General features: G+C 60.9%; 1 protein-coding gene across 12 annotated transcripts in view; it reads right to left on the bottom strand.

The window, feature by feature from the left end:
• The window catches only part of MCF2L (MCF.2 cell line derived transforming sequence like), a 142,797-nt gene that overhangs the window by 35,744 nt on the left and 86,951 nt on the right, over positions 1-20,102 (bottom strand). For 10 of the 12 annotated variants that reach the window (XR_004626835.1, XM_034665490.1, XM_034665493.1 and 7 more), the window contains 3 exons: positions 19,916-19,999; positions 17,188-17,302; positions 1,158-1,248 (listed from right to left, as the gene is read on the bottom strand). Coding sequence is in view for 11 of the 12 variants with exons in the window: in XM_034665490.1 (XP_034521381.1) it covers positions 1,158-1,248; positions 17,188-17,302; positions 19,916-19,999 (290 nt within the window). In the remaining variant the exon portion in view is untranslated. Of the gene's footprint in view, positions 1-1,157; positions 1,249-1,647; positions 1,812-17,187; positions 17,306-19,915; positions 20,000-20,102 lie in introns of those variants that run through there. The other 2 variants (XM_034665500.1, XM_034665501.1) reach the window with 1 other exon arrangement.

Genomic DNA, 20,102 nt, shown 5'->3' with positions numbered 1-20,102 from the left:
GGACATGTGTGTGGGGGGTGGGGACGACGGGAGGGACACGCGTGGGGGTGGGGACAGGGAGCAGGACATGTGTGTTGGGGGTGGGGACGGGGAGCGGGACGTGTATTGGGTGGTACAGGGAGACATTTTTTCAGTAAGAAAAAGGCGGGATCCCAAAGCCCAGAGGCAGGTTTGCAGGGAAGCCCTGCAGGTGTAAGAGCAGACACCAAGGCCCTAATTGCCGTCAGGACGTGGAGTGAGGCAATCGGCGGGAAGGGAGCGGTTCTTCTGTTCTACCCAGAACCGTAGCCTAGCCGCCTCTCAGGTCAGCAGCCAAGGCAGTCTGAATGCAAGACCCAGAGCCAGAGGTTAGGAGGATTGTACTCCGTCGGGGTTAGGGGTTTGGGAACTGCCTGGGGGCAGCAGAGCCGTCCTGGCCAACGACCCCGGCTCTGGCGCTCCGATCCCCCTGCTGCCGAGAGTGAGCGTGGGTGACGCGCTCCACACGGAGCTCGTGGGCAGGGCAGAAGCTGCTGACTTCACTCTTCCCTCCCGAACTGTTACTGCGGCTAAAAACAGCCACAGAGCAGCCGCCACAGAGCGGCCGCCCTTCTGTGCGAGAGAGCTGGCAACGGGGTCCCTGCTGCAGGCTCGCGTACAGGAAGGATGAGGTGTCTGGGTTGTTGGAACACTACAGGGTAACAGCCCTTTTGGAAAGGAAAACATCAGTTAGGAAAAGCTGATCTTTCAGACTTGCAGGCTGAAGACTCTGTACGACACTGGATGTCCTGTTAACTCAGGACCTTGAGCTCGGTTTAAGGATGAACACACGTCCAGTCCTTAGCACTGCCCATACCCTATGGTCAGAACAAACCCGCTGGTGGAGCTGTTGTGAATGATAACAAGCCCCCTAAGAGTGAGCCCATCTGAGAACACACACACGTGTGCACACACACACACGCACGCACACACGCTCCAGCGGCTCAAGCAGCCCCGGGGGGACGTGGGCTCCCAGGTGACCCCTGGCCCTGCCTCAGGCCACTGGGGCTGGTGCAGTGTGGATGAGGAGGACACAAGCTGCCGCCAGGCAGACGCGTGGCTAGGACAGAAACAGTGCCGTCACCCGGCCCCGGGGATGAGCAGAGGCAGGTGTCCCAGAGCCCGGCACCAACACTTACTGCTATTCGCAGGATCGATGCCTTCACCGAGGTCCATTTGTCCTGCCTCCGGTCTATGACCAGGATGAATCCGATGCCAGCATCCTGTAAGCTGAAACGAGGAGAGAGAGCTGCAGTTAGCGTGTGCAGCAGACTCAGGGCTTTCGCGAAGCGCCGAGAAAACCTTACATGGAGAGATTCCTCCTAGAATCCTGGGGCGGCTTCCACACCGCACGGTAAAATGCATGCCAAGTAAGTGTCTGAGCAGACTGCAGCATTTCCATGAGCCTTGTCCACGCAACTTCCAGAACGTGCTCTTATCTAAAGACGGACATATGCTCCCGTATGCTGCTCACACTCCCAGCCCCACACCGGCCATCTCACAGCACAAAGACCCCAGCAGACCCCTCCTGGAGCTCCGTCACCTTCTGTTCCACCCTAAGAGCCAATCATTTTCCTTTCCGGGTTGACCAGCTGGCTAAGCCCCCAAAACAAGTTTAATGATCCGTACATCACATTACTCCTGGCACGTGAGGTCCCTGCGTGTGTCCGCGTTATAAAATCACTCTTGATGGCATGGCTACACTTTCGGGAGAAGATCCCCGAGGCATCCGCAGGCTCGCAAGCATCTGTTGGGAACGGGAGGCAAGAAATGGCTCCTTCCAACAGCAACATCTGTGATAGAGAGAACGCTGAGTCGCTGTGAAATGACAAGTCCGTCCTGCCTCAGCCGAACGCACAAGCCTGAGTCACCGCGGAGAACAGGGAGGTCCGCTTCCGCTGGGAAACTTCACTCCAAGCCAATGGTGCAGCACCAGCCGCCACCGCCCGCCCATCCCCGTGGAGGGAAGACGGGCACGCCCAGGGGCTGGCTTGAATTGCCAATTTCCCAGTCTGTGAACGCATGTGAGGAAGCCACTTCTGGGTTTAAAGGAAAATCAGAATCCCACGGAGCACACGGGAAGGATGCAGTCTGGAAAGGCTCTGCTGCCTACATGATCACATAACAAGTCAGGGCGTCCACGTGTCCTTACTGAGGTGGCGGGGGTCACGGCAATGCACCGAGCAGCGTGCTGCTGACTCCGTGGGCTCCCCCACGTCCAGCTGGTTACAGCTGCCTGGCTCAGGAACGGCAGAGGCCTTGCAGGTAAATGCACGCAGACACCCGCTTTCATCCGGAGCAGCCTTTCTGCGTGGAGACGAGAGCCCCCGCGTGCACACATGGCGAGAAGCCACGACCGCGTTTCACAGCTGCGTGGGGCGCCCCCCGCACAACTGTCTTCAGAGCTGGCTTAGCTCTCTTGCAGGGAAGGTCTGTTTGTCACTTGAGTGTCAGGGCCGGGAGCCAGGGCTCCATGGAGGTCATGCTCCCTGCACACTGCCAGCCAGCTTGCCTGCTTCAGGCTGCGCAGGCCGGCGAGGAAGCTGCGAGGCGAGGGAAACCGAAGCGAGGGAAACCCGGTTCCCGGGCTCCGTCCTGGGCCGGCCGCGGGAGCCCAGAGAGCCACGGCAGGGAGGACAGGAAATAGCATCTCTGGGCGAGATCTGCCCACAACAGGTGCTCTGCTGAGCCTCCCCTCCCAACCAACCAGCCACACACCCTCGTTGGAGGGGCTCTCACGGCCTCAGATGCCCTGAGCAGAGACTCACCTGGGCTCTCACCCTTCCTCACGCGGAAGAGAATGGAGGGCCCAGAGACGCTCGTTTCCACTGTGCACACCATGAACCACCAGCCCAACAGAATGCACCCCCTTCTCTGGGAGAGGCAATGCCAACGAGGCTGGGGACGGGAGAGGGCTCAGGGCGGCTCCTCAGCGCACCACGGAGCATCTCGACTTCTTTCCTCCAAAACAGGCACCCAAACAGTGCCCCCTCTTGGGGCCGCTGGGAGGGTTAATGGGCCGTTCCTGCAAACCCACCATGTGCTCGGGCACTGTGGATTCTCACTCGCTGCCCGACTCCGTGTCTCCCCTTTGCGGAGAAGAAGGCCCGACTCCGTGAACAAGGCATGACTCCTTGCCTCCCCTTCTTGCTGAACCGGAGCTTTGATCCTGGTGGGGACTGCCTGTCGTCTGTGACGGGCAGGTCCCCTTCGCCATTTCACATCAGACCTCGGAACGCCACACCTCGTTTGAGCTCCCGAACCCAGAACATTCTCTCTCCCGTGGCACAAACACACCCATTTTCTGCCACAGAGCTCACCACGCTGGGCCCCATGCTGAGCCCCATGCCCTTAGCAGAGTGTTCGCGCTTATGCAATGCACGGCCACATGGCAGGGCAGGCCCCAGGGCCTCAGCCCCACTCCCCCACGTTGCTTCCACGCTGTCACTGTCGTAATCAGAAGACCAGCATCACAAACAGGCATTGATCAAAATACAGCAAGAAACCCACCACCAACAGCCCAAATTCAAAAAAATAAATAAAATTACAGGTGAAATACAAGAGAGGGGGTAGTGCCTGGGGGGCTCGGTCATTTAACGGTCTGACTCTTGGTTTCAGCTCAGATCTTGATTTCAGGGTTGTGAGTTCAAGCCCTGCATTGGGCTCCGCGCTGGGCGTGGGGCTTACTTAAAATACACACACACACACACACACACACGCACACGCACACACACACGCAAAGGAATCATACGTTAACTTGTCCCCCAGGCCAGCAGGGACCCTCTTGTCTCTCTCGTGCTTCGGAACTGCCAAGGGCAGATCTACTTCTTTTAATCCTCATGACGGTCCTCTGAGGTAGGGACCACTATCTCTCCAGCCCAGAGCCGAGCAATGGAGGCTCAGAGAGGTTGAGTCACTTGCCCAAAGTCTCACAGCAGATGAGCACAGACGGGGTGAACCCCATGGTCTGGCTCTGGCTGCTGCTGGTCACCTGCAAGCCACCTCCCAGGCCAAGTCTACCCTGCGGAACAGAGCAGCCCCCTCCACCCTCCCATCCCCAGGCAGCCTCCTACACAGGGCCAGGCAGGAGCCCTCCTCCTCAGGGCCCCTGCCTCACTCCTGGGTGTTGGGGCACGTGCGGAGCAAGAGCTGACCCCAGAAGCAGACGGCGAGGCTGCCCACATGGCAGGACCCAGCGTGGGGCCCAGGACAGCCCTCCTGCATACCCACCTCGTCGGCCACCACACCGGTGACCCTGACCCACAGGTGCACAGAGCTGAGAGGCGGAGCCGTCTTCAGGATGTGGAGACCTTTCTGGCCTCCCACGCGCCCACACAGCTGCCACCCCCGAGCAAGCCCCACGGGCCGTGCCGCCAGCAGCCGGGCCAGCAGCACCACCTCCACCCCACGGAGGAGGGTCCCGCTCTGTCCACTGGGTGAAAGGACTGACTCCGACTGGAGCCCTGCTTCCAGCCTCCAGCCTCGGGCCTCTGAGCGCATACGTCCAGGGAACAGGGCGGCTCACGTTTCCATCTCTGAGAAGCCACCCCCCAGGGAGCCCGGCGCTCCAGGTCTTGGGCTGGTGGTGCTGAAGGGGGCAGCCGTGGAGAAGCTGGCAGCCACAAGGAAGTGGACACACACAGCCCAGCAGACGCACAGACACCTGCCTCCAGCCCCTAAACAGTCGGCTCCCAGGGGCCGGACTGGCCAGCTGCTGAGCTGCTGAGTGAGGGTGGTGAGCTCACTTCTGGCCCCAATAATCAAAGGAGGCACAGAGCTCACGCAAAGTCTGTTTCTGGGACTTGGCCACACTGGTGCCCTCTCCCACACCTGGGTGGCCTTGGTGGCCCAGGCCCACAGCCCCATCATGTGGGTGCACCCTCCCCATCCCCGGGCGGGAGCAGGGAGCAGCGTGAGAACAGTCTGGAAGCAAGGGCTGGGCGGTCCCCTGACGGTGACGTCTGCCGTCAGCTGTATCCATTTGTCCTGCTCCTGGATTAGCTGCATCTCGTTGCCCAGACCCGGCAGGGAGTGTGGGACTTGCCTGTTTACGCCAGGTCGTCACAGAGCCGGGCAGGTGGAGTCACAAACGGAAGCCAGGATCACAGGGCTAGAAAGCCTCAGCAGAGAGTGGCCATGTTGGGCCAGCAGAGGGACGGAGCACCCCTACAGGCCACAGCCTGCTGCTTCTCAAACAGCAGCGTACACACTGGACTCCTAGGCTGCTAAGTACACGCAGACCTGGGCTCAGGAGGCCTCAGTGGGGCCGCCTTTCTAACGAGCTCCTGAACGCTCCTGCTGGTCTGGGGCCACACCTGTGTGGCCAGTCCTGTGGATGAGCCCCGAGGGCTTTCTATGACACAGAGATGCCAGCCCTGATCCAGCTTCTGTCCCAGGAGAGCCCGGAGCAGGTCCGGACACTGGGGGATGGGGGACTGCTGCTGGACCTGGGGCCTGGGTGGGGTCAGCAGGCAAGTGAGGACCGGCGGGGGGTGGGGGGTGAGCAGCCTGGGAATCAGCTGTCCCCAGACTCATGATGAGGTGACATCGGGGTGGAGTGGAGTTGGGGGGCCCAAGGACACAGCAGGGAGGTGTGGGGGGCAGTGGGCATCATGCTGGCAGGAGGGGGTAGAGGGGAGCACTCAGGTGGGGGGTGGCAGGGTGCACATGGTGACATCTGGAGGAGAGGCCGTTAGGAAGAAGTCTTGGGGCACCAGGAGCTTACTGCCTCTCCAGGTCCGACATAGCTGGGGGGGCATGGCTTCCGGGAGCAGCAGAGGGCCGGGCAGGGTCCCCGTCAATGCCCCTTCTACCCCGTGGCTGGTCCCCTTCCTCTGGGTGGCTTCCACAGGGCGGCGGGGCTCTCGGGAGACAACTTGGGGGGCAGCTTCCCAGAGCAGCTTGCAACCCACGCTGGCCACACGCATGGTTTGGGGCACACGGAGTGCCCGTCACAGGAACCCACAAAAGCCCATCACCAGGATTAAGGATGCGTTCTGACCAATGGTGCCCTCTTGCGTCCAGAAGTGAAGGCTGCCTGCGACCCAGGCAGGCCCCGGGTGCCCCACCAGGAATGTGGGGGGCAGGCCAACTTCACAGGCTGCGCTAGTGGGCAAGTCTAGGAACCCCCCACCCTCTCTCCTCCCTGGGCATGGCCACGGGGTCCAGCTGCCTGCCGGGAGGGGGTGTTTGGGAATCCTCCCTGCCTGGCTGTCTGAGGGGGTCAGAGCAGGGGGGCAAGTCCTGGTGCTTTTCTGGTCTTCTAAAAGCCGGGATGACGGGCCGGTCCTAAGAAAGCCCTGCTTCACGGCAAACCCATCAATACTGGGGCATCTGTCTTCCCGTGAGCTCAGTCCAGACTTCAAGCACCAGAGGGAGGGGAGCCTGGAGTTGTCCCCTGGACTCAAGGGAGGCCGTGGGCTGCGCCTGCTTCCCTGCTGGGCACTCTGCATGCTTCCTGAGCCCCGGTCCCACTGGGAGAGCCCTCACTGCCCCCCCCAGCCAGAGCGTCACCCGAGGGTGCTTGACCCAGTTGTCTGAAGTTAGTGGGTGTGGGGGGAGGGGCACATCGGGCTTGGTCCACACCGCCCCCTTCCCTGGGCAGACCAGCGGCTTCTTAGGAAAATAGCCGGCACTAATCCAATGGTTTTGGACAAACCACGGGCTCACCTTTCTTGCTTCCTTTTAAACTGGGAATTAGTGACCCCACTGCTTGGAAGGGCTGGGACAGGATCACGTGACCCTCTCACTGGGCAGACCCAGAGGTGGGCCTTGCTGGGGCTCTGGAGCTAGGCAGGGGTATACTGGGAAGGACCCCTGTGACCCCAAGCTGCTTCTGTCCTTGTGTGCGCGAGGGAGAACGTTTGGTCACATGCCATCTCTGGCGGCCACTGTGGGTCGTTTGCTGCCCCTCCTGGAACCTCTGATCTGACGCTGACTGACCACACACTACTCACGTGTGCCTCCTGCCTGTGTCCTGCCGTGCCTGGTCCCCCACCCGGCTCTCAGGTAGATACGGGGCTCGTGAAGGCGTCAGCCCCCCTCCAGTGCCAGCCCAGCCACAGGGGCCTTGAATTCACCTCTGCCCTGCACTGGAATCAGGGGCCACTGCTCCCCTCCCCACACCCCTCCAGCCTGCCGAGGGTCCCTGTCTCCTGGCCCAGTGCTGAGGACCTGAGGGTCCGCTGATCTGCACCAGTCCTGGTGCACCTGCCAGGGCTCATTCCCTCGCTCCCATGTCCGCACTCACACACCATCCACGGCCCCTCACCAACCCCAATGGCTTGCAACTTTCCTTCCACCAGCAGCAAAACAGTCTCCTTAATTGTGGCTACAAATCCCTTTACAGAAGTTAAACTTTTGCCTCGGAAGATTGATATGCAGATGGACATAGTCAGGTGTCTACAAAAACGGAACTCTGACCCATGACCTGCAGCAACCAGCCCAGAAAACCAGCCCACAATGTCGGCTGCAGCCCAGACAGCCAGGCTGCCGTTGAGAGGTCACCCCTGCAGGAAGGTCACTGCTGTCTCCAGCAGCAATCCTGGAAGCCAGATACCACCTCCCCCGCCCCGGGGCCACCTGCCCTCGATGGCCGGGATGTGGTCAGTCACTGCCACTTCCCCAACTCTTATCCTGAGTCCTAGGGCCAACCCGAGAAAGCCCAAGGTGCTTCCCTGACCATCCCATGGGACCCACTTCTGGTTAGCTGTTCCGGTGTCCCGGCCAGAGCCTACGTCAGGCCCCCGAGCTGTCCTGGCCGGTGCCTATGTCCCCCCCCCCAACCTAGGGCCCCCCCCACCCCTGAGCCGTCCCAGCCAGCGCCTAGACCAGGGCCCCCAACCCTGAGCCATCCCCGGCCAGAGCCCATGTTTGCCCCCCTCCTCCCACCGGCCATCCCTGTGCCACCCTGAGCTCTCCCCACCCCACCTGCCTGAGTCTCTGCCACACGCACGTGGCACGTGACGGTGGCCTGGCCGACGCCCTGATGCCGTGAGCTCTGATTCCACAGCCTCTGCTGTTCTCACCTGGGGGACTGCGCGTGTCTCCACCCACCTAACGCAGAATAGATGCGTATGTATCAATCAGTGCCTCCAATATGAGGTTGTGGTCGTCTGGGCCCCAGGGTCAGGGTGCCCATGGGTGAGCATCGGGGCACGCAGCCTCCAGGGCCTGGTGAAGCCGCGGTCTCCCCACCTTGGAACGGAGGGCTCCTGAGGCCCCGGAGTCACCAGACCTGCACCGTCCAGTCTGCTGGGGGTGCGGCAGCCGCTCCCCAGGGCAGGACCCCGGGCCTCAGGACAGATGTGGTCTGAGGGTCCCACACCAGTAAGTCAGGTCTGTATCTCTGAGCGATGTTTCCTGGAATGCAAACACCTACAGGTCATAGCAAGCCAGGCGGCCTCACGGTCTGTGTGGAAAGAGAAGGTGAAGGGTTTAAGGAGAGACAGCAGCCAGGCGGGGCGTTCAGAGCACCCACAGCTCCCGCTGGGCCCAGGGCTCATGGCCCGTAGCTGGAGGAGGGCGAGAAGGGACCGTGGCTACACTGGATGCCTCACCAGCGTCAGGGCTGGGGTGACAGTGAGCATTTCCAAGCCCAGGAGGCCAGCTCAGCCTGGTGCAGGCACCGCAGGAGACAAGGCCGGGGGGCGGTGGGCAGGCCTGGCAGGAGGTGGAGTCACAGGATGGCACGTGTCCCAGACCATCCCTGGGTGGTGGCAGGACAGCTGTCAGGCATGGCACAGCCCTCCGTGGCAGGGCCCCAGGGTCCCTGAAGGCTGGACCAGCCTGGGGGCCCGGCAGGTGTCTGGGTGTGGGCGGCAGGGTGGGAGCCCATCCTCAGGCAGGAGCTGCCCCTCTCAGGCCCCACTGGACCACAGCAAGGCCTCTCTCTCTCTCCCCGTCACCCTACGGTCAGACACCAGTCTACAAATGTTTGCAGATGTCGAGAGACCTTGTCTTCCTCTGTAAGGAGATGTCGTGGGCACCTTTCTCTGCCCGTGTGACTCAGGGGCCCAGGTCTGAACACCGAGAATGTGATTGATCCCCTGAGCTCTCCATCCTGAACTTCCGGGCTGTTTTGTCTCTCTTCCTGGATTCAAAAACTTGCCCTGTTGGGGCGCCTGGGTGGCAGAGCGGTTAAGCGTCTGCCTTCGGCTCAGGGCGTGATCCCGGCGTTATGGGATCGAGCCCCACGTCAGGCTCCTCTGCTATGAGCCTGCTTCTTCCTCTCCCACTCCCCCTGCTTGTGTTCCCTCTCTCGCTGGCTGTCTCTATCTCTGTCCAATAAATAAATAAAAAATCTTAAAAAAAAAAAAACTTGCCCTGTTATGATACCGTTTTTGCGACGTGTTTATCTAATACTGGTCAGCGTTTCATCCCAGAATGCAAAACAGAGAAAAAAACTCCAAGCGCCTTTTAAAAACCCTCCCGCACAGGGTAACCTATCTGCTCCGAGTCACACGGGCTCCCGTCAGGAGGGCGTCACGTGAGCTGCAGGTGTGCGGGCACCGGTCACGAAGCAGTGACGTCACCTCTCCTTCACAAAGGAAGGAACAGCCTATTTCAAAAAAACCCGCAGGAATTTCTCTGAAGAGCCTGAAACCTTGCATTTTTACATTCTTTATATTCCAGCTCCCTCCCCCCATATCAATTTGTTTTTTGACAAAAACAAACACAGAAAACCCAAACTATGATATCCAGGTAAAACATCTTGAATGTACCTGGAATGTGACTTGTGACGTGGGGTGGAAGCGGGAACACGCACGGGACGCCAGGAGCTCAGCCGTCCTGGTTTACGTGAGCCCACACAGCGCACGACGGAGCTGGGCATTCTATCTATTTTCAAAGGCTGATTTCTAACCCAGCTCAGAAACATCGCTTCCTCCACCAACCGACGGATCAGCAGTGCGGTCTGTCCACACGGGTGCACGACAGACGGAGCTGGTGGGCGAGCCAGACACAGAAGGACACACCCCGTAGGATCCCGCTTCTGTGCGGCTCCTGGAGTGTCAGATTCACGGTGTTGAACAGGACAGTATCACTTAGGGGAGCAAGAAGGTTCTAGAGACGCGTTGCACAACAATGGGAACATACTTAGTACTGCTGACCGGTGCACAGAGAGATGGTTACGATGATAAACTGTATGTTATGAATATCTACCATGATCTTTTTAATCGCTATTTAAAAAATTCTAAAAACCACATAAATCCCTTAAATACATTATAAAAAGGGGGGGGTGCGTACTGTCAGTCAGTTCTTTGCAATCATGGAGTGAACTGCTCCCCAGGGCCATAAGGTACCACCCTGGAAAGTCAGACGCATGCAGAGAACCTTCCGGAATCTCATCACCTGCCTCAGGCTTATGCTGCAGGCCTGGAGCACAGCGGTCCAGGACCTGGGCCCTCTTCTTCCTTTCGCTGCTCGCAGCCCAGACTTTATCTGCCCTGCGTCTGCCTCAGGCATCTCCTCTCCACCTGCAGCTAAAACCTGAGGTCCGCCTGTCCCCTGCGCCCCCTCCAGCCCCGTGGGGCAGACATGCTGCAGGATGACAGCGGCCAAGGAGGGCTTCCCAACCCGCAGCCCGTGCCTCAGCGTGGCTCCCTCCCAGCAAAACGTCCTTATTTCCAAGTAGGGTAAGAGCCGTGATCTCCGCTCTTGGGTGGGAGTCAGTGTACTAATCTCCTGCCCTTTTCTTCATAAATCAGGACGTGGCCGCTGGTGACCTGATCCCCTATCATGGATGGAACCGGTCCACATCCGAGCTGCCCAGCGTGGCCACATGTGAACAGAAATATAGGGAGTACAACCAACTCCTGAATTTTCCCGTTCAGTCAGTTTTCATTTTTAAGTGTAAATGGCCACACGTGGCTATGGCTATCACACCAGACGGCAGTGACAGAGAAGGGTCATCACGACAAAGAAGAGGGCTGCAGGGGACGGGCAGGAGCGGCGCATGGCCAGGAAGACAGAGAGACAGGGCCCGTGTGGGGGAGGCCAGCACGGTGGGCAGTGGTCGCTGAGCTCCCCGAGCTTCAGTCCACGTGGGATGATGGGCTGAACAAAGTCATGGACAGCAAAACCCCTTTACTTGCTAGTCACGGAGCTGGGGGAAGGCCCTCCCCACCGTGGCGTCTGAGAGGCGTGACCCACCCCCAGGCGTTCCATGTCAGAACCCAGAATCAGCTACACCCTGGACAAGGCTATTCGTTACAGAGGACTCTGAAGGGAGACGGGAGCGCAGGCGAAGTCCTGTTCGGCGGGCAGGTTTGATGTGATGCAGCTACTAACAGCACAGGTTCCCCGGGGCTGCCCGGAAGGGTCCCCATGACACGCTCCGGAGAGGAGCGGGGCCGTGCCAGGCGCGCTGTGCCTCCCAGCGTGGAGACATGTGCACCTGGATGCAACGAGGTTTCGACTGTACCAAACTCTGACCTACGTGGGGACGGAGGCCGGCGGTAGGTGGGACTTTCACTTCTCACGTGCACAGTGTGAATTCTTCAGTACATTCCTACACACGCACGCTGTCCGTCTTTACATTCAGACGTCACGGCAGATCCAACCAGAAATCACACTGGCAGCAGGAAGTAAGGTGCTTCCAGGGCACCTGCTTCTCCACCTCAGCACAGTCCATGCAAACGTGTGCAGGCGCATGTCCGTGCTGGCGTGTGCACACATGTGCACGTGCGTGTGCACACGCATGCCTCGTGTACTTGCATGTTTGTGCACACACGTGTATGAGGGCTATATGTGCCCAGCACAGAGGCCAGCTGGGGGACAGGATCTCTCTCTCCCTGACAGCTAGGAGATTTGAACCAGCCAAGGAAAGTCAATGTCATTGTCAGCTTCAATGAACTCCAGAAGCTCCTGAATTATAATTTAATTGTGCTGAGGAGAGACCGTGGAGGAAAGTGATCTTCCAAACACTGGGCGGGGGAGGGGTGCATGAAGCCTCCAGGGCCCAGCACGGTGGGGGCGGGGGGGCTCCTGTGCAGTTCCTGTGTGGAAGTGCAAGTCCAGGGCTGCTAAATCGCTTTTTCAGAGAAGTCCGAAATCTCTCTCAATGTTGGCAACTCTATGCACATGTGACTCTGCATAAGTGTACATGCGTGTGTGCACGTGTGAGTGTGCATATGCACCTGCCCGTGTGAAGTAACCTTGAGTGACTCTGTTTGTGGGGACGCACGGGATCACACTGAGTTTGGAAACTACTGCAGACACAGGGTGGGTGGGACAAGACCAGCTCCACCACCAGGTGAGAGGAAAGAAGGAGGTGGCTTGGAGGGGGAAGGAGTCCAGGGTGCGGCGTGCATGAGAGGGAGGGGGTCTAGGGTCTGGAAGCAGGAGGGGGAGGGGGGTCCCAGGTGTAGAACTGTGGGCAGGGGAAGGGGGAAGGGGTCCAGGGTCTGGAACTCAGGAGGGGGAGGGGGGTCCCAGGTGTAGAACTACAGGAGTGGGAGGGGGTCCAGGGTCTGGAAGGCAGGAGGGGAAGGGGGTCCCGGGTGTGGAACACAGAGGGGGATGATGTCCAGGTTTAGAACCACAGGAGCGGAGGGGCAAAGAGGTTCAGGGGCTGGAGCTGGGGCAGCTGTACCCCATGGCCTGGCTCCGTAATCCCTGTCCCGGTTTGCTTAGTAATGGACTCAGAGGCAGTACACAAAGAACACGGTTAGACATAAGAGAAATCAAACCAGTGCCATTTTTCTTTGTTTCTATGGAGTAATTTCTAGCAGCGTAAATATGTCCTTATGTCTTTCATCTTAAACAAAACCTGGTCCTCGTCCCTCTCTCCACCTGCCTGGCCCCTCTCTTTGCTTCCTTTGTCTCCAAGTCTTCTCTGCCAGCTTTTGTTAAATTTAGTCCATTCTATAGATCGCTCCCAACCCTCCATCAAGACTGTTCTCGTCAGGGTCCCAGCGGCCTGCTGTCCTGAGACTCGCGCTGAGGTCCAGGCTCTGACGCTATTTCCCCACAAGGCGACCATACCGTGCCTGGCTGCAGCTGGGACACCTGGGAGGGAGAGGCCCCTAAGCAGCTGCAGGCCCCATGCAGGTGGTCGTCCCAGCTGGGACACTGGGGGGCTCCCCTCCTCGCCCCCACCCCACCCAGGGCCTCACCCCACAAATGCCCATGACTCCCAAACCTAGAGGCCGCTGGGACTGTGCATCCAGGTTCACATGCAGCTCTCGCCTCCTCTCTGCTCCTTCCCTGCTCGGGTGACCGCTCCCCCCAGACCTTGGGGCCATGTGCCCTGCTGCCTCCTGGTGGGGACACCACGCTGCCCGGGGACTGCAGCCCCTCCTGCAACATGCCTTTGCCCCCTTTCACCGACACGAACCCCTCTTGAGGGGGCCCCGAAGGCCAGGGTGCCTGCCACTCCCCCCACGACTGGGCCCCTCACCTCCCTTATCTCTCGTTTTCCCTTTCCACAATTCACACCCCTCTGCACAACCTGCTTCATTCCCTGAGATGTAAGTAGCAGGATTTTATGTTGTTCACCATTGGATCCAAGTATGTCCGGAACCCAGATGTTTCTCACAGATAGAGACAAGGTGACCGGCCGAGGGCACCTCTCTCTGGCTTCCTCTCTGCCTTGCACAGGTCTGCGCACAGGTCACAGAGACCACCCGGGCGGCCGGGCCTGGTGGACGGTGCTGAGTGAGCTCCAGGAGGAGCGGCCAGCGTCCTAGGGATCTGGACGGCGAGACCCAGCCCTCAGCTCAGCCGAGCGCTCACAGGGCCTCCCGCACAGCGGCCACCACGGCCACCACACTGCTGGACGCCAGCGGACTGCTGCCGATCGCTCCCGGCACCTTTCCACATTCCCTCCACTGAGGTTTTCCGAAGACCGCGAAGGCGTTTCCTGCTCACGTGCGTGTGCTGCACGTGGACAAAGCCCGCCATGGTGCGAAGCGGGATTTCAACAGTAACTGCCAGTCAGCGTCGGAGCGGAAGCTGGGGCGTTCACACTAACGTGAGGACGACCAGGGCAGCACCTGGTACCGCGTTTTCGAAGATGAAACTAAAGCTGGGTTTAAACACCGTGAGTTAGCGTCTCAGAGAAGCAGTCTGTGCGCGAGCTCTGCGTTCGGCTGGCACCGCCATGGGAAAGCCCACGCCAGGCCGTCATCCTGTCCTTGCAGCTGGCGGCTCCGTCGGCCACGCAGCCACAGTGCGCACCGGCCCATGCGAGGGGCTCCTCCCTGCGTGCTGGAAGGGGCCCCGCCCACCTCCCGACCGGTGGGTCAGGACGGAGAGCTAGCTGCACGGGGGAGCTGCACAGGGCTGAGCAATGGCCCCACTTGTGTGTCACCGTCTCCCGCCAGCACCGGCTGGCCCTCGCCCTGGAGACGTGGGCACAGGGCCCCGGCTTTCCCTGCGGGCGCGGTTTCTCCCCCACGGTTTTGGTGAGCACCGGGCTGTGCCGGAATGCAGCTGGTCCAGGCTCTGGAGGAAGCTCGCACTTTCCTTTTCCTTAGAGCTCTGCCCAAACAGTTCCCTCTTTCAGAGCCGGCCTCCTCAGCGGCACCCGGCACCCGGCAACGGCAACCATCGGGGTCGGGACTGACAACCCGCTGGAGGAGGTGAGAGGCCGCGCGTGCCCGCCTGGTGCCCGGATGGCACCCAGCACCCGATTCCTCTCCTTCTCTGGGCCCCTCGTGCCCTTGGGGGCCATCAGCTGTCTTCTCAGATCACAGGCATGTGGGGTCGGGCGGGCCCAGATCCGCCTCTCAGGCACTCGCGCTATCACTCTCCTCCGGAAAGAAGGGAAACGTGAGTGAACCACAGGCGGACCAATGCCCACCGCGCAGCCTTGTCTCTGGAAACGGAGCCCGGGGCTCCAGGCCTCAAATACGCAAGGCAGCCTCTCGGCCAGCTGGACAGCACCACAGAGCCACAGAGCCAACGGCACTTCCTTCCCTCTGCCCTCGCACGTGAGCCCTGCACGTGTTCTTGGAGACCAGGCTTCCGAAAACGGCTCATTCTGCTGGGGATAAAAGAAGAGACAGAGGCTGCTCTCCTAATCAAAGTGGGGAGCTCAGGGGAGCCTCTGAGTCGGGCAGCTTGCCCTGTGAGAAACTTCATTCATCTGCAAACGCAGTTCGCTAGTCCAGCACACCTTTACCACGTGCCTGCCGTCCCCTGTCCAAGGGCAGACGTGGACCAAAACCACGCTGTCATCACTACCATTTCAGGTGAGATCTGGGAAGCCGGGTGGGCAGGGGCCCTGAGGATGGAGGGGCCTGTTTCTTTCTCTCGGTAGGTGTGATGGAGGATCTCCCTGAGGAGGGGGCCTGAAGCATGAAAAGGAGCCGCCTGAAGTGGCCCACCAAGGGGCAGCAAGTGCAAAGGCCCTGAGGCCAGACGGTCTGCCAAGACCAGTGAGGGGGGGACCCCTGGGCAAGGAGATGTGCAAGCCTGGAAGGCCCGAGAGGGTGCTAGCGGTCCAGATGTCCCCTCCCCAGCATCACGCCCGCTTGTGGCCTGGGGGGAGGGCTCGCCTTTACATCCGACCTGGATCATTGGCCTCCAGATATAACATGACTCTTTGACTTTCAAAACATCTAAGAGTGACTGGAAACAAAGTGCCCTGCGACCCCTATCCTGCCCTGAGCCGTCACTGCAGCCAGGCCGCCACTGCCTGCTGTGCGCCCTGAGTCCTGGGCTGGCCACTGCCTCTCTGACTCAGGACGAATCCCACCCAGAAGACCAGGGACCGCACGGGTGTCCACGGTCAGCTGCCAACCCCAGCCGTCTGCCGTTTTCTCTTTAAATCCCTTGAACGTGTTCTTCCTTAAAACCACTACAAGTCATTTCACACTCAAGGGTCTGCCCTGTCTCGCGGGCAAGTCCCAACATGCCTGCCCCAGATGCCTGCTGCCGTGCACACAGGGGGCCGGAGTTACCATCCTGGGTCCCTGCCATGTCTTCAAACCCTGGCGTCCCAGCATCCCTTCCCCAAGGACCCTCCTTGGTGGCTCTCCACGGGGAGCCCGCACCTTCCCACCAGCTCCTCCCGGTGAGCTTACACTCCCGCCTGGTGGCCTTGGGGGGAGGGTGGGCCTGAGACAACGTCCTGTCTCTGATCCCGAGGCCCAAAGACAACGAAGGGAGACACTCTAAGGTATTGCGGCCCCACCAGGAAGCCCCTTGAGGGCGCACAGCCAGCCCAGGGGCCCCAAGGAGACCGCTGGGCTCCTAGGCCACCCGTGGTCCCTGCTTCCAAGCTCAGCAGCCCAGAGCCCGGTGCTCGGATAGAAAGTACGGCAGACCCCACGCAACCCAGGCCGTGACCCCACCTTTCTCTTGCCAGATGACCACTCAGCACCCACGTCCCCGAGGAGGGCTCCTCACCCCCCAGTTGCTAGAAGAATCTAGGTCCCCCCAGCACTGAGAGGTGATGGGTTGTCACTGGTTGGCAGTTTTCATTTGATAGGAACCAGCCAATTGAACTTGCTGTTTTGGTCTGTTTTCTGGATTGGATTAATTCACAGAGCTCTAAATTTCACAAATTCAGAAACCTGTCGTTACGGACACTGAGGAATGAGGACGGCGTCCTCGCGTCCTCGGTCCTACACTGCAGCTGACCGCCTCCTCGCCCCAATGTCACCGAAGGAGGGAGGTAACCTGTGAGGCGGTACAGACCCATGGTGTTCGTTCATCAGAGTGTGAGGTCCACATCCTCACTTCTCGGGGTGGAGTGGGCGCCCCAGGCTGGCCCCAGGCGCTGTGGTGGGCGCCCCTCGGCTCGTGGATGTGTAGGATGCCCCCGTGCGGCGTGAGGAAGTTTCCCTGCCTTTCCGGAAGATGGGCTCTGCTCTGCTCATAATAAAGCAGGACCACAGCTGGGGGAGTCGTCTCTCGGGTCAGTTCTCCCCCCGTGAGGGCGTGAGGTCAGGCCAAGCCCCAGAGGCTCTCAGAGCCACCTCGGCGCTGTGGCCTCCTTCCTGTGGAACAAAAGCCCCTGCCACTCACGGCGGCCCTGTCTGTCCAATGGAGCGAGGGGAGGTCCCCGGGCTCCGTCGGACTCCAAGCAGTGGGGCTGGAGCCGACCTCTCCCAAGGGGAGGGGCGGGACACCTGCTCTGGACCCCTCGGGTTCCGCGTGGGCCGTGAGCCCCTCAGCACCACCTCCTTCCCTGACAGAGCCCTGGGGCTCAGCGACACGCACCTGGGAATGCTGGTGAGGTAGGTCATGACATTCTGGAACTCCTTGTCGGGGACGTCACCAAACGCCGGGTAGTCCGGGAAGGTGATGACGGGGCTGCCGTCCTGCCCGCGCCCACCTGGGGAGAGAGTGAGGTGGCACTTAGCACGGGCGCCTTCCCCGAGCGCCAGCATCCGCGGAGAATGGACGGCGTTTTGTCAAGGCTGTGCTCGCTTATTAGGAAAGAAGTGTGTGCTTTTCAAGGAACCCCCTGGTGTGGACAAGAGGACATGCATTCCAACAATCCCCCATTATTCTGCCACGACGGGGCAGCCGCCAGAACATGCAGCGCGTTTCCTCCAGAATGTTCCCTATGCCTCCTTTCACACAATTGTGCCACTCCCTTCCACGGCGTACTGCTTGCTCGCCAGCGCTGAGAAGAACGGTTCTCTGTGCTGGGAGCTGCTCTCAACCCCGCACAACACCCGGTCTCCTGCCCGAGCGGACTTCCTAAGGCTCTGCGTGGGTCCACGACACACCGCTTCAGACGGCTCAGGTCCGAAGGGGGCCGTCCCTTTGGCAGCGTGAGAGGGGAGGGCACCGGGCGGGCGCGGCGAGCAGAGGACCTTGGCGGCGTTGGTGTGTGGCGCGGGGCCTGGGAAGGGGTGCTGGAAGAGGAGGCTGTTTGGTCTGGGGCTCATGTGCTCTCAACCGTCTCACAACGCTCCGGAGAGGGGCTGACAGCACGCAGCGGTTGCCAGGGCCCGGGATCCGGGTCTGCCTGCTCGCCAGTGTCCGGGGCAGTGGGAGACGGCCCCCCCGAGGGATCCGCCCATGTCTCCTGCCCTGGCCACCCCTCCTGGCCTGTCGGATGCCGCGTAAGTGATGCTGTGTAAGTCTCCAGGCTGGGCTGCAAGACACGGCAGCATCCACCCTCCCTGGTCGGAGCTCCCTCTAGGACGCTGGCCACCCCAGGCAGCTCCCCACATCCTGGATCTCATGGAAGCGCACACGGGCAGCCCCCCGCCACAGCTCAGGCCACTGGGCACTCCTGGCGTTTCTTAGGCGTGTCCTGTGCTATCCTGCCGAATTATGATGATGTCCAAAAGCAGCAAGTGTGACGGACATTGATGGAATGATGCTGAAAACCTGACTCTGGGAGATCCGGGGGAGGGGGAGCTCCTCCTGATGGACGCAGGGCACACCAGGCAGGCGCTGGGCGGGGGGGACGGGGTCAGGCGCACCCCGGACCAGTGCCGACATTCACCAAGGAAGGTGCCGGGTGCGGCATGAAGAGGGACGGTCCCCTGTCAGTGTCACTCAGCCAAATCCCTGGACTCAGACTCCTCGTGTGGGAGGAGCCCGGCTCTCATGAGGCCCAGCCGGCTAGGTCAGGCCCACGGAGGACAATCTCACAGCTGCCGAGGGGGAAGCTTCGTCACGTCCGCACAGTCCCTCCCCAGCTGCTGGCTGGCGTTTGAATACCAGAGCAAAGCTGTGTCCGGAGGGTCGTCGGGGCTGGCCTGGGGCTCTGCCTCCTCCCCAGATAATGCCAAGAGGTGGTGGTGGGATTATGACCCGGAGGAAGGTCGAGGTCATGAGTCTGGGTCACTGGCGCGCTACAACCATGAGCCTTTGGGGTCCCGAAGGGGCGAGAACAGGTTGGGGAGATGGGGGGAGCTGGCAGACGGCCCACAGCCTCCTGACCAAGTGTCTTACCACTGGGCACCAAGACCCCCACGCTGTCGAGGGGTTCTCACTTCTCTAAAGGACACCCCTCTCTCCTCCGCCCTTGGGGCAGCGCCCCTCGCAGTGACCGAGGCACCACATGAAGCAACGCCATGTTACTGTTGATGAGTCCCCCCAGAAACCCCCGTCCTGCTGACAACCTCCAGTTCCCACGGGGCCCCTGAGCTCCAGGGCCACACGGTGGGACCCAGCCAGAGGAGCGGCTCCCAGCTCAGGGGACGGCAGGTGAGCTGGGGAAGGGCCAGGGCAGCCCTGGGGACACGGGACTGGTCTGGGGGCTCAGGAGGGGAGAGGGCTGTCTGCGTGTAGTGCCACGCGCCTGAGAAGGGGAGGGCCTGACTGATGGCACAAGGAACCTGTGGCAGGTTGTCTTGTCCAGACGGGGGCCCCCCACGCGGCCATGAGGGCGGCCGCACAGGTGCAATCACACCCTTCGCCCCACGATGCGCCAGCACTGTCCAGCGGCTGGGGTCGTGCACCACGGCCAGCCAGCCAGGACAGCAGGTCGTCCCACAGGGTGGAGGCAAAACCTGGACCTGAGGGAAGGGCAGAGCTGCACAGGGTCTGGGGATCCAGGGGGATCACAGGATAGGCTGCGGGGGGCAAGTAGGCCACCCACACACATCGGCTGCACTCCAGGCCTTCTCCACAGAAGCTGGGCGTCCTCGGCCAGGGAGGCCCCCAGCCCCTGGACGCTGCAAGAATGTCAGCTGTGCCCTATTCCTACGTCACCTGTCACGGGAACGTTCTGGAGTCTACAGGCAGGAGCGCTCGGGCTATGTCCCTCTCAGGACCCCGAGAGACCTCGCGCCGGCTCTTCCTGTGGCCCTGAGCCGCCCTCCCCCGGGCACCGCGCAGTTCTCCTGGCCCTCGGTGAAACCCAAAGCAGGCCATGTCATGTGCTTTGTTCCCGGCTCCCAGCGCTCGGGGCCACAGTCACAGGAAACCAAGGGCGCCCACAGCCTGGCGCGGACCACGCCCCCCTCCCCCACCCGGCGCTCACCAGACAGATAAGCAAAGCGCTTCTTCAGCTGGTCCTGGATGTCCGCGGCGCAGAGCGGGGTGATGTCCCGGTGCATGATTTCATCTGCAGGGAAAGCAGACAGACAGCACTGTCATTCGGTGGAAACCGCCTCACGCAGCCGCGCACGTCGGCGGACACCTGAGGCAACCCGCGGTCACATGCTCGG

The sequence above is a fragment of the Ailuropoda melanoleuca genome, chromosome 7 (assembly GCF_002007445.2).
Source record: "Ailuropoda melanoleuca isolate Jingjing chromosome 7, ASM200744v2, whole genome shotgun sequence".
NCBI lineage: Eukaryota > Metazoa > Chordata > Mammalia > Carnivora > Ursidae > Ailuropoda > Ailuropoda melanoleuca.
The sequence above is the reverse complement of the archived record's forward strand: the minus strand, read 5'-3'. Positions and strand labels throughout refer to the sequence as shown.